We start from the raw sequence: 15018 nt of genomic DNA, 5'->3' as shown, positions 1-15018 counted from the left end.
ACATGCCCTCAGCTAAACCTAGGCTAACAGGTGCTAGGATCTAAAGTTGTTTTCAGATGTAATTTTTGTTGCATAGATAGATTTGCCACTGGAATTCAGACCTTTAGGACTGAATTTTGATCCCCTGAAAATTGTGTTTTTCTATTATAGTCCATCCTAAGTATCTCAGTCTTCTAAAAACAGTTGACAAAGCCACTTTATTTTGTGGGGGTCTTTTAATTAAAAAAAAAAAGTCAGTTTAAGAATCTGCTTTTTTTAATTCTCTAACTGCTTCTTTACATTGTGACAGTAGCCACTGCCAAGTAAACAATTAAATAAATAGTAATGTTTGAGATGAGAGGTATAAGATTATGTGAAAATCTCTAAAATGTACAGAAGAAAGAAGAAATTCAAATCATGGTTCACTTGTAATAGCAAAGTTACCAAAAAAATTCAAACAATTCAAATGTTGTGGGTTAAAGCTCTTGATCATAAATTACGTTACCAAACAGGAGGTTGCGTCCAATCAATACTTTTTTACTGTTTTAAATTATCACAGCAGATATTAGTAAAGAATTAGGAGTTTGATTGAGACAGTTTCAGTAGAAGAATAAAGATTGTTTAAGATATGAATGATTAGAAAAAGAAAATTGATTCCAGAAGACAGGTGGCATCATGGCAAGTTTGAGATCCAGGCAGACACTTCATATAAGAAAGAACAAAATGCTTCCAGAACTTGTGTGTGAAAGGCAGAAACTGAAGGCATGAAATGATCCAGGTGATCCCTAAACTTTGTTAGCAGTTTGGGTGGAATACATCTGGAAAAGATACAAAGCAAGCAGCAGCGGTTTGAACTGGTCCTAGGTAAAAAAAGAGTCTGAAAAACCCTGATAAGGATGTTGGTAGGTTGGATACTTGACTGAATGTTCAGATATGTACCAAATTATGGCAGAATATTGGAGACTGCACAAGATTAACAAGATTAGAACAGATCCAAGTGATTTGATTCACAAATGCAGGTATTTTATGATCACTTAGTGTTCTGCTGTCATGAGTATTTTGGAGAGGAGCAGCTATGGGTCATACTGAGAAATCCAGGGAGATAAGCAGAAATTGTTCAGTGCTGGTATTTTTGATTTACCTACTTGACCTTGTTTGAACTTTAGCTGTCAAGGAGTTAGGAAACAAATGAAGCAAAATAACAGTTTAAATTGTAAATCAATATTTCTGTATTATTTTGGGGTCACTTTAAACCCTGTAGACAATGGTCTGTGACTCATTTCAGGCACTGGAGGCAGAAAAGGGCAACTGATAGATGCTACTTCACCAGCAGTGTTCTCATATATCAGATAGGAAGATAATATTTTAAATTATTGCAGAATATTATTAAATGCCCAGGGTAAAGGTTTCATTATGTGAGATTAAGAGTACCTTCATGAGAATTAATTTGGAAGATTAATTAAACTCAGGTCTTTTATCTAAAAATATTGCAATTACCTGAATAAAAGTCAATGACAGTTTTACTACTAATCAGTGTGAAGAATATTTTAAAATATAACCTGTGGAGAGACTAATACAATGAAAAACAAAAGCAGCAACTACAACACCCTCTGCCATTAAAGTAATAGACTATTACCAATGAGTTATGTTTTGTCATAAAACCTGTAGACTTAATTTGGATAAGTGCTCATTGAACCATGATTGAAAAATAGGTATTTTCACAAAAAAAAAAAAAAGGCTGATAGAATTAAAATACTCTAGAAAAATAGTAAGTTGGAACTATAACAACATTTTGATGGAGTCCTTGAAGAATGTTACAAAAATATACTTTCTTTGGTGTTGAGACCAGCTTAGGAAGATGCCTTGCACTAAATTTTGACCTCTCACTTCCATCTCTGCTTATATCCAGCAGCTATATATGGGTCCATCCAGCCACAACACTGAAATGTTCAGTAGTAAGAACAAAAATTGATGCTTTATCCCCATAAGGGAGAATCAGAGGGTTTTGCCTTGACTTTTTAAGGCCAGAATGATTTTAATGTGGCCCTTCAAACAGCTGCAGCTGCACAGCTGAGATCTGGCTGCACTGTAGCAGCAGTTTGGAGTCAACATCTCAGGGCTGGATTTTTCTAAAGTACTTTTCCTGTCAACATCAATGTTAGGTATAATTATACGTTTTCTCTGAGTCCAGGCAGGAGTTTGTAAATCTGTGAACCAAATGTGAGCATTACCAGAGCATTTATGATATACATCCAGAATCTGGTGCCAGGTGAACCACCCTAAATACTGTGAGGCAACAATTTCTTCAAACAAACACTTTCTAGAAATATGAAAACAGCAGCTGTTTCGATCTGTTCAATGTAGAACATTGAATGTACATTGAGAATGTATTGTAGGGCATATTCCCATTAACACACTGGAATTCCATGAAAATAGGTCCTTTGCACTCCTTTTCCTCCCTGCAGGATTAAATACACCCTATATTTAATTGTTTATGGTATTGTGATTGGGTGGCTCCTGGCCATTACAAATTACAGTTTACACTGTAGGAGATAGACCAAATACTGAGAAAGAACTGAGATCGTTGCTGAAGTTCTGACATAGGAAACTGCTATGTCCTACCTTCATTTTAGATCTTTCCAAATTTCTTGCCAGTAAAACAGGTTAGTATTCTAACCCTAACATATCAGCCAGCCCATAAAGTATTTATTGGGTAATTAATTTCTGCATTTTTATCATGTTAAAGTAACATGCATTTGACAAATAATTTGAAATTGTAAAATTATTTTAGTAGAGTATTGGTTTCCTTTTGTGTGTTGTTTCAGGGTTTTGTGATTGTTTTGGTTTTTTTTTTGCTGGTCCCAGTGGCTTGTAATCAAATAATCAAGAATTGTCATACGCAGATTAACACTTCTGAGTCATCTGGGAAATATTTTACTTTGAAAGCTTTTTATACAGTTGTGGCTATTGGTCTGATTGGTGTTATTTTTGTCTAAGAATCTGTGATAGTGTACAGATCACAGGAGTTATGCTAATGCAATAAAGCTTCCCCTGAATACAACATTCCAGCATCCAGGCTACTTAAGGGGAGATGAAAGGCATACAGCATGTGTAGCACCATTTCCCTGCAAGACTGCAGTTGTATCCATCCTGCAGTCCATCAGCCTGCAGGTAGAACAAAATTAATAACAATAAACACATCTGAGCATCCCTAAACCTTTCACCAACTGACAGAGCAGCTGAGTGACAGACAACTGATTTGTGAAGTTCTTTAAATGAGCCCTGGCCCAGGTGTGCTCTATTCAGATAGCTTAATGGCCCTGTGCTACCACAGACCTGCCAGCTGTCTGAAGGTTTGTCTGGCAGGAGAAAGTTTTGGGTCTCTAGAGCTGTTGATCCTTTTCTTTTTCTCACCCCTCTTACATTCTCAGCTAGCTAGACTGCCATGCATTGACTCCAGGACTGTGGGAGTTTGAAGATAAATACAGAAATCTTTATGTATGCCCTTCAGTGCAGAAGAGCAGCTGATTGTCTTTATCTGACAAGCTCAAAGAGTGAGAATGAGCTCATACAACAAAGCCAACATGTTGTGATATGATGTAGAGATGTTTAGGTTTCTGGTGTAGTATCTGAAGATGGTTTGGTAGAGTCACTCTAATATTAATAGTGTTTGCTTGCTCAATTTTGTGAAAGAAATTAATGGCATGTAAGTCACAGGGACTCTGATATCCACCTATAGAAACCATATCTCACTGCTGACTGTTGGGCAGCAAATGGATATCAGCCCGTGACAGTATTTTTGAACATCTGCCTTTCAGTTGAAGTAATTTGAGCAATACAAAGGAAATAAAGTGAGATGGTTTTATACCTGACATACAGCTCTTTCCTCCTATTTTGGAAGTAGGTTTTTGTTTGGTTTGTTGGGGGTTTTTTCCCCTCTGTTTTGTTTTTTTCCTGTCAATATATTGTTATTAAATCTAGGTCCTTTCCAACTCTTTTCTTGGCTCTAGCATGTGAAAAAGTAAGATAAATTATAGAAAAAAAAGTATGTTATAGCACAATACATTTCTTGGGTACCTACAGATGATATTAAATGGTAAGTTAAGCTTTGTTTTTATATGCAATCAAAAGACAAAAAATCATGTCTATTGCATTACCTCTGTGTATGAGAAATTGATTACACCTGAAAATACTTGCTAGACATCTTGCACAAAGTGAATACCAACTTTCATCTTCCTTTTTTCTTGCTGTTGCTTGGACACAAGTTTACTTCAAAGGCCATCAGCCTTCTAAAGCTGTTTCTTTCAAGGGTAAATAACTAATTTTGTCAGAGAGATCAGACTAGCAATTTGAGTTCAGACAAGTGCCTTGATTTACAGATTCTCTCTTCATTTTCCATGTTTTAACCTTGTGTCCCTTGTGAAAGGCTGTATTCCAGGCAGCAGCGTACTCTGGAGACCAACACTCAGTTTTTAAATTGCATGTTAGTTTTAATAATTTAAGGTGGTATGGATTGGAAGCATGTTATGCAGACCTTCTGGCTGAACTGTGGGAACACATTAGCTATTTATCTGTCTGAAGAAGAAAATGAGAAAACCTAAACATGTCCTGTGTTTAAGTAATTAATTTTTGTTTTCCTGCAGGAAGACCAGTTGGTTCTTCCTATATCTTACAGAAACTCAAGTCAGACTTTAAAGTATTTCTGGTGGAAAGCCAATCAAAATATGGTGTTAAAGTCTCTTCTTTATTTGTTACTTTGTTTCCTGGCATGCAAATGACTGCTGGGGCGTGCAGTAAATGTCGCTATAGTACTTCTTCAGGACATGGCTGAGTAACTTTGCATAATGAGACCTACTTCTGATTGTCTAATTAGTTATGCATAGCTGTAGCAATGCAAAACTATGCCTCAAATAGAACTCTATTGTCACAGGTTACTTGATTACATGACTATGGCTTCCGCTTGTATTATGGTTCCTCTCTTTATAATGACAAATGCCACGGGCTTCTGTTGAATATTATACAACTTTTTCATTCAATTGCATCAGCTGTACATTTTAATTAATTTTTCAATATGTCAGTCATCACATTTGTAGAAAGGAATTCTACCATGCGTGAAATTTCCCAGTACAAAGAGCAATCATGTATATTCTCTTTCTTCCTCTCAATGTTTTTACTGAGAAGGTCACTATGATTTCAAAGGGAAACTTGAGAAAAGCCTGCTAGTCATCCTTCTCTCATCAGGCAGCAATCTTCATATTCAGTTAGCCTTGCTACCATCCCATGAATGTCTGACTTCACTGCATCGTCATAGAATACCACAGAATTGTTAAGGTTTGAAAAAACCTCTAAGGTTTAAGTGTTCAAGTCCAAGAGTTCACCACTAAACAATATCCCCAGGTGCCACACCCACATGGTATTTTGAGCACTGCCTGGGAGGTGATCTCACAATTCTCCTGGGAAGCCTGTTCCAATGCCAGACCACCCTTTTTCTAATAGCTAATCTAAACTTTCCCTCTGCTGCAACTTGAGGCCATTTCTTCTCATCCTGGAAGTCAAAATTTCCATGAAAAGTGGCAACTGTCACACTGCTGAGGAGTGGGATGTGATTGCTAATGCAGAAGGGCGTAGGAATGCTTGTTGACTCATACTCCATCCTTAGGAAAGCTGTGTAGCAGGGGCAAGATTGTTGCATTTGTGGCCTGATGTTTATTAGCTCCTGTGAGATGACATAGGCAAGAAAAGAATACAGCCAAAGCAGCCATCCTCTCTTAATTCTTTTGTGGTTTTGTCAAAATCAGTCTCCTAAATCAGAGTCCTGCCATGTCCTCAGGTTATGGGACAGTTCTCACCTTTAACCAAGACTTGTTGCCATTGCCAAGAGAGATCAAGAATGTCTTTTGACTACAAGTGAGAATCTCTGGGAGTGTTTATGTAACCATGCCAAGACTTAAAATATGTACTGCCCTACCAGAAAACTTTATGAAACAGAGTCTTAAAATTCTATATCCAAGAAAGGCCCACCCTTTCCTTCTGGCCTGCCAGGACTGTGAAGTCAAAGTCTCCAAGGATTATAAGTGGAGAAAATGCTAAAGGATCAAGATGACTGCTTTTTTTGAGTATTAAAAGACTTTTTTTTTTTTTTTTAATTCAGTCCCCCAAATTCTCCAGAGGTATAAGATCAATTTATCATTTGTCATATCCAGATGGTAAGTAAATGAACAGTTTCACCATTGGGCTTGCTATCAAAATATTCCAAGAGGAATATAAATGAATGCATCATTTACAGTAGCCAGATGGCAATTCAAAAAACAATTTCATGATCTAGTCATTACATTGCATAAACCTATTCTGGCTGTTTTTTATCACCATTTGAAGAAAGGGCAATAGAAGATTAAAAGTGTGAATGTGAGGAGAGACTTGTCTTTTGCGATAATTTGAACCAGTGTTCTTGTATTGTGTTTCTATGAGAAACAAGGCTGATGTATCAGTAAATATTTGTCTCTGAGTTTGGGAAACTTCATCTACTGACAGGAGACCTGTTAAGCAGCAGATAAGTTTACATCAGAACACATTTCAGCAGTTTAAATAAATGGAAAATGTACCCTTTATGTATCTGCATACTGATTACTTGTAAAATTTATAATAAGCTGAAATACAGTATTTATCTATCACCATGGTTTCAAATTTTAACAAATTTATATTATTAACAATGACTGTAGATATTTTCTAGAAAATATATCAAAATATTAGCAGAACTATCATACATTCTATTAATTTGTGAAGTTTCCGTGTCTTGATGCCACAACTGAATATATCCGCTGCCTTTTTTTCAGTGAAAAACTTTTAGGTATAATTGATTTTATAAGCTCTAGAAATATGATCTTTCTCAACTGTCTATGAAGATGATGTGAGATTGTTGTGACATATAAAATACATCATTTAATTAAAACATTGTTAAACTGGCTAATTTCACTGAAGTACTTCTCCCTGAATGCAAAAAGATGTATTAAAAATTAGCTAAGAGGCTGCTGTTACTGGGCTATTCACCTGAGACTTCTTAAGAGAACAGTTGCTTCTATTGACATTAAAATACTGAGCTACTCTCTGAGAACGTTTAGAAATGCTTTTTCTATATTTTTTGCTATAAAAATATGTTAGAATTCATTGTAAAAATGATATTGGGGGTTACAAGGCACTTGGAGTTCAAAGCCGTCATAAATAGGAATAATGTGAAAATTTTTAAGTTACTTTTTAAAAATAAGTTTCACTGAATAGCTGGAGAACTATGCAAAAATTCAGAAAGAACTAACTTAAAACAAAGACTGTTTACTGTGGTTTACTTGTTTTCTGAGGACCCAGATAGCAGTTCTGTAGTAGGTTCTTGAGAAAAACATCTTCCAAAATTACAGCCTCTACCTAAAACTGCGAAAGGTTACAAGTAAAATTTTTAAGATTTTATTTCAAATAGAGATTTGAAAGAATTTTATTAACTTTTAATTCAGTCCTTCCGTTTTTATAATGTACATTCTCTCTCTTTCTCCCCCTACTGCCTTCCTTCCCACATAATTTCAAATTGTCTAAACCACAAGGCATATTCAAAGGCAGGCAATTTCTGTAAAGCAAAGTAAATATTTCAGATAAATGCTACTTCTTTTCCTCTCCCAACTACTTCAAAGGTGGTAGTTTTTATAAAACTGTAATAAAATTTATTTCTAGCCCAATGGCAGATTTAAGATATAATATGTTACCTTCTTAAAATGTGGTAGCTAGCATTATTTTTGGTCTATGACATCTGCAGAGTTGGAGGAAATGAATAGCATTCTACCCCTGGGAGCAGAGTGCCAGGTTCTGCTGCTGAAATGCCACAGAGCTGTAACCACAGCTGAGGGCAAAACCCATTCTCTGTGCGTTGGTGGTGTGGTCAACTTCAAATGCATTCCTGACTTTCAAGTGTTTGGTTAGGCAAAATATTCTGTAATACCTGGGGAAAGAACAGACTTTGATAAATAGTTGATATTCTTTGTGATGATTTGTGTTATAACTTGTTGCAACCTGAGTAGTCAATAAAAATTTGTGCTGCTAAGAGCTCACTACCACTTAGATACTCTCTGTCCCTCTGATAATCATAGACCAAACCCCCTTCTGATATTTTCATAAAAAGTCTCTGAAAATTAGTTAATGCCAGAAAACCAGTGACATGTTATCTGTGTAATTAAGTGTATACAATGATGGATCTTTTATTTTTTAGTGAACTTATCCTATCCAGTATTGACATTGATGCAACTGGAGATTGGGAATGTCTAGTCAAGAATTCCTACGGAAATAGCACTAAGCAAGTAGAAATTGTGGTACTTGAAACAGCTGCACCCTACTGCCCTGCAGAAAGAGTTATTAACAACAAGGGAGATTTCAGGTATGACTTTCTGGCTTTGGAGTATGTTTCATATATTTATGTAGATACAGACCATATTCATGCTTACCTGACACTTCAGAGTCAGTTACAAATCACTTGTGTTAGTTGTCATTTTTAGTAATATGGTAGGAAGGAGGAGCTTTGTATGATTTTGGTGGGAAATGGGACCTAGTGCTTCAAGAGAAGCAGTGGTTTGTGGAAGTCAGAAAATCTTCTCATTCCTCTCTATGCATTATGGAAATTTTTTAAGAAATTAGGTACATGAGAGAAGGTTCAAAATTTTTCTTGGTGTTTGTAGAAAATGATAACACTGCATTAAAGCATTAGAAGTTTATTACTTCAGTGCTTTACTTTTTAAATCTGTTCTGGTTCTGATAGCTTTCTTCAGCTGAGATTAGAGGTAACAAATGACATGAGACTCTTAGAAAAACATTTCACTGAAGAGAATCAAAATAGAAAATAAAACTATTTAGTAAAACAAATTGAATGAGGTGAGTTTAAGGACACACAGTTCTACCAATATATCACATGCTTACAAAGTACACCTGTCTTGCTAAATCTTAGGAGTCTGCAAAATTTTGTAGACCAAATGTAGTTCTTTCTCCATCATTACTTTTATCTATATATGGTGGTGGGGCTTTTTAAAATTTTAATCATTTTAATCAGAAGAAAAGGTTTCTGTGGAATTTGGCATTGTTTTCAGTCAGCTCTAAAATGCACCAATGATATGCACAAAGCTCTTAAACAAAACCTGCTTGACAATAAGACTGATGTATGATGGCAATCCCATTGAGAAATCAAGACAGTGATTTGTTACCAAATGAATTATAATGAGAATTCAGCTTGAATAGATAATGAAAGGAAAGTAGATGAGGAAGGAAGATTCTTTTAAATAGCAGAACTTTCTGCAAATATTTCTGACCTGAAAGCCTCTGTTTATTTTTAGGTTATCTTTAAAACTTTCCCAAAGGCTTTTTGTGCTATTTCTTGTGTTTGAATAAAAGTAAAGGATTGAATTAGAAAGAAGTGGAAATAAAAACCTACTCAAATAATCTGTTCTCTTTTACTACAAAGCTATTTTATTATGTGTTAACCTCAGTACCAGTGAGTCTGCTTCTTTCACTGAGGGAACATTGCTGAGGCTATATATATACATATATATATATGTATGTATGTATGTATATATGGATTAAAATTCATTAGAGACCTTTGACAATCTTAGCTATAAAAATTTTTTGTCATCACAAAAACTGGAATTGTGTTTTTTAAAAGTGGATATGCTAAAATAACTTTTAATTGGATCTTTTAAAAAATGTTTTCTTATCAGAAAACTCATACTGAATCTTTTAGACGACAACTCTATGAAGTTCATGTTCTTGCCTTAAAATTACATATTTTTCTCCATAAATAGATATATATAAAAATCTTCAGGCTGCACAAACTAACACTAGGGGCATATTTGTCATTTTATATAAATCAAAAGAACAGGAGTGGATATTTCTCAACCTATTGATCATCTTCCTAGAAATCTTATAAATTTATTTTTAAAATGTACATCAAAAGGATGCTGAGTCCATAGGTTCTGTTGGCACTTGAGAGAGTGAATTTAAAATTGTAGAGAATTTATCAGGCTCAAACTCAGTATTACTGCTTGAAATCATTCCAAAGATTTATCCTCAGAGAAGGAGCTTTCACACCAGCAAGTTTTCTTACAAAGGTCTTTGAAGTTTTGGTAACATAACAAGTATGTAAGTAGAAAGAACTGAACCACAAAGGCAGAACTAGAAAGAATGATTCTTTTATTGGGCAAAAGAAAGGGAAAGAAAGCATCAACTGTTAGGGGAGTGTGGCTATTTCAGTTGTCCAGCCTAGGTGGTATTTATAATTGCACAACTGCAGCAAGAATTAGGCACTGAGAGTCAGAATGGACTGGCCTTTTGTACCAAGAGGTTTTCTCTATCATGGCCATATTTTACTTTTTGTTGTTGCTGTTTTATGGAATGCTGTAAGTGTATTCTGAAAAGCAAATGATAATGTTGTAACATGCTATCATTCCTAGTCATAAAGGCCAGGTTCTGCTCGCTGTGACAATGCAAATGTTTTACTAAAAGTAATATTTCATCCAAGAGGCAAAAACTGCCTCTGTGCTACTATATGCTCTATATGCTACTGTACATATTTTGATTTTTTGGGGAAGCTCTTTTCATGATCTATTTTTTATCAACTTTTTTTTCCATCACAAATTGAATTATTTCAGTGACAGCTGTGAAAAAGAAAAGTATTTTTCTTCTTAGCTTTTCTTTGAAATGAAGAAAACTTTTATAACCCAAACCTTTCTGTATATTATGTAATTATGCAGTTGAATGTGCATTGTGTAACCGAGAGGAGCTAATACATTTGTTTGAGGGAAGGTTGATTGCCAAGCTGTAATTTCATTGAAAGGCAGAATATTTTTGTGATTTATTGGCTTCACACATTTCATCAGTGCAATTAAAGAACCATATCCTTCCCACACCTGCTGACTTGCTGATGATATGCTTGTGGTTTCCTTAGATTTCTCCCAATTACCTGATCCTATGTCCACACTGAGTTGTAAATGACAATAGATTTTGGTATCTGTAGAAATATATCCAGTTGTGCCATTCTAGGGAATGCAGCAAATATATAAAAAAATTGTGTTTCATAATAAACCCATCAGTTAAATAGAATAAGTCTGGCTGCTCTTGATTTAGTTTCTTTTCAAAGACTGTTTTGGAATCATACTATATAAATCATGTATAGCCAAATAGCTAATTTTTGAGGGCTAGTTCCTTCCTCCTTTATGACACATGAAATCTTGTTCATTTTTCTCTGAGACATTCAGGGCTTTTTGTTTTTCAAGGCTTTTTAGTGGTGAATCAAAATGCAAAGCAGAGATTGTCAGGTACATTTTGAGCACTTATTTTTAAGAGCATTTAGTAATAGGGGTTTTTCTTCTGTTTTGTTTTGTTTCTTGGTTCATGAACTTACTGCTCTGCTCTTTGCAGTCTGCAAACATTAATGTAGTAAAAACACCAACCATACCTTTTTCCTTACACTAAACACCTTCCTGGAATTAACACAGAATGAATGTGTGACCAGCCTGACTTGAACCTGTATAATTCTGACATTTTCCAAGAAAACAGAGTAATTCATTATAAAACCATATGAAGTAAAAGTTAAAATAGCCTTTTTTTCTCACACATCATTTTACATAGTTGTATATGGTTATATATTGTTATATATATATATATATATCTATATTGTAAGTTGCCTTTTGCATTTTTATTTTTACTGTCATGCTGTTTATAGGTGGCCCAAAACTTTGGCTGGGATAACTGCTTACCACCCCTGTCTCCAGTATTCCTTTAACTCCGTTGCGTTTCACAAAGGCTCGGAAGAGGCTAAGGCGTGGCGGAAATGTAACCGAACTGGGCGCTGGGATGAAGAAAACTACTCTGAATGTCCTTATTCACAAGAAATAACTCAAGTTCTTCATGCTTTTAGTCAGGTGTGTTGGTTTTGCATTTTGAAATCAAAGGCTCCCCTTCTCTAGTGCTAATCTTGTTGAATAGATTGCAAGAAATGTCGGTTCAGCCACAAGTTTGGGACAGATGAACTTTTAACAAAATGCTTTACTTGAAAGAGAACCATTTGTTTCTTTGGTAGTTGGAAGCTGTAGTAGGAGCAAGTACACAGCATTTATTACCTTTATCTAAATATTTTTATCCATTAAGTGCTTAGAGTCTACATGATTAGTAGTAATGCTGACAGGGTGATCAGTGCTTGACTTTCCTTCCTCTCGTATTTTTCCATAAAGATGTTAATTTCTCGTGGAGTCCCCATATCAGCTGAAGTGCCTTTCCTCTTTGGAATACCTTTTTGATGTCTTCAAAAAAGCAGTACTTATACTGTTTCTTATGGCTAAGTAAAAGGATGAGATAAAAAAGTAGATGGATAGAAATTACCCAGAAAAAAGAGCATAACATGAAACACTGTGGAAGATGGCCCAGATGTGTAACTGACATAATAATTTTAAAATTTTCTGTTTCTTCCCTGCTAATATCAGTAGTACTAGATAAGACCATAGAAAGTTTGTTTTCAAATGGATTCATAAATTAAGAGAGCCATTGCAATTACAGGGTATTAAAATAATTAGGAAGATGTCTAAAATCCAGTCTGTTCTCCTGTAAGCAATGAGGAGAGGCTGGGTTCCTCAGGGCTTTAGACACTCAGGACTTTATAACCTCTGAGGATGGAGGCTGCACAATTTCTTGGGGTTAACCTGTTCAAATACCTGACTACTCTACAGGAAAGGTTTTCTTCAAAGCCAGTCTCAGCTTCCCTTGTTCTCCTGCCATCTACCACTGTGTATAGGAACCCTTGCTGACACTGCTGTTTCCATGAGGGTCTAGAGATGGAGGCAAGGCAAGGTTAGTAGTTTGGTATATTTTATGAGGCCAGATAGTTACAATCTAGAAAAAGTAGACAAAAATCTTCAACATTTGTTGGTCTGTTCTGATGGCATCTTCAGATAACAGCAATGAAATCTAAGACCTAAGGCTGAAGATACATTCTTATGTCCCTAAATGTATATCCATGGCATGCTGGTGCCCACAAATCCATGTGAAATTATGGCAGGCAGTATACCAATGGATGTGATCTCCAGTTTTTAAAGAGAATGAAGCTGATTTATTAAGACTAAGAATTCTGATGTTTTTTCAGATGCACATCAATTTGACAACCGTGCTGGAGTTTTCTCGCCAGCTGACAGCCTACACAAGAGGTGCTTCCCTCTTTGCGGATAAAATGGATGTAATATATTTGGCTTATATAATGGAAAAGCTAATTGTCTTCGTGGATGAAGTTGAAGATGTAAGATATCTTCTCTATGCTGAACAAAAGTATCACTTAGTAGTAAAGTCTTCACATATGGCCCTGTTCTTAATGTATGCGGGCAGACACTGAAGAGTAGCTTCTAAAACTGATTGCTGATTGCAAATGTTCTGCATAAACTGTGATGTGTCTCTTTGTGCCAAAAAGGAAACTATGTCTTCTTCTTCTCTGATGACAAGGGCATTGCTGCTTAGGAATAAAACCAGTTTTTTTAATGAGCCACTTATTTAATTTTATTTTGAAGTTTAATTTCTACCATGTCTAATGTGTTAGAATGGACTCTGGCCACTGGAGCTGCACATGCTTCTTTTGTTTTCTCCATTTCATCAGCAGGTTTTCACTGGATTTTGAAAGGAGGTATCACTTTTTGTAAAGAAAAGAAAAGATAATGTCTTTATGTGTAACTTGGTACAGAAACTTCTAGCATTATGTATGCCATTTTTGCAGGAAAATTGAATCAGAATTATGCAAACCCTATGATAAAAATAGGTTTACAGAGAGCAGAAATGTTCATGGTATTTTTTTTTTACTGCTAATTTTCAGAGCAACTGTTTGCATAAAGATTCCATAAACTGTATTTTTTGACCACATGACATTTTGTTTTGGTTTGGCAGTGTTCATTCCATTCTGGCTCTGGGAACTGTAACAGTTAATATTTTAGTGCCAAATATTATGCATTTGATCCAAAATATATTATTAAGTGCGCTCCAAGAATCAGGTTCAAAGCTGCAACTTTATTTCAGCTCAGAATCCTGATAAGATCTTACTGCTTTCTGACAAAACAAAAATCTGATATTCAAAAGAAACAGCTCGATTTGTCATAAAGCCTCTATTTTTCTAGCAGCTGATGCATTTTCCATTAAAGCTGAGCACCATCTCTAATCTTTTAATTGACTTCTTCCACCTTTCAAATAGGATTTAGTTTCTGCTTTCTTTTTGCATCAAAACATCTCTGTCTCCATTACTTTTGTCTACATCTCTGATTAAGTAATCCCTTATTTTCTTGATTTATAACATTTCTCATAATTTTTACCTGTTTACCTCTCTCAAGTTTGCCAAATAGAGTCCTCATTCACTGAGCTCTTGACTAGCACCCATTTCTTAACTCTCACTCACAAGGTACAAAAACACCTCTGAAATTTAAGTGTTGATGGCTTCACGCATGAGGCTGCACTTGTAATTATAAATAGGACTGAACTCTATTTAATACAAGGGAATTCGTTTGGAATTGTTTATCAGCCAAAACTACAATTACATAAATCCATTAGATATCAATTAAAATGAAATTTTTCAAAATATTTTCTAAAACATTCATGCTAAACTAATACAGTTTCTGTACCTTTTCTCTGGGATGTGCATCCCATTCCACATGGGGTAATTCCTTTTTTACAGAAGATAAAGGTGCTTTGTCCCATCTGGTGGTTGGCCTCTGAAACGAGAGAGGCTCAACAGCTGCACAAGGGACGTGTTTGCAACACACTACAGTTTTTGTCAGGAACACACATAATGGCCCAAATTTTTGTATTTTCAATGACATGCCTTTACTCTTCATTAATGCCTTTAATTATAGTATAAATTACTTCCTTTTCTTATTTCTCTCCTTTTGTATATTTATAGACTATTGTTCTGTCCTCAGTAAGTTACTGCCTAGCTGATTGCTGTTTGCTTTTATAGTTTCTCATAAATCACTCTTAATGTGATTCATTATTATT

General features: G+C 35.3%; 1 protein-coding gene across 1 annotated transcript in view; it reads left to right on the top strand.

Moving 5' to 3' along the window:
• ADGRA1 (adhesion G protein-coupled receptor A1) overlaps positions 1–15018 on the top strand; it is a 258887-nt gene that overhangs the window by 128350 nt on the left and 115519 nt on the right. The window contains exons 8-10 of the mRNA XM_015633408.3: positions 8228–8392; positions 11723–11921; positions 13136–13285. Of these exons, the coding sequence (XP_015488894.1) occupies positions 8228–8392; positions 11723–11921; positions 13136–13285 (514 nt within the window). The remainder of the gene's footprint in view (positions 1–8227; positions 8393–11722; positions 11922–13135; positions 13286–15018) is intronic.

This window comes from Parus major, chromosome 6, assembly GCF_001522545.3.
Source record: "Parus major isolate Abel chromosome 6, Parus_major1.1, whole genome shotgun sequence".
NCBI classification, from domain to species: Eukaryota; Metazoa; Chordata; class Aves; order Passeriformes; family Paridae; genus Parus; species Parus major.
The sequence above is the reverse complement of the archived record's forward strand: the minus strand, read 5'-3'. Positions and strand labels throughout refer to the sequence as shown.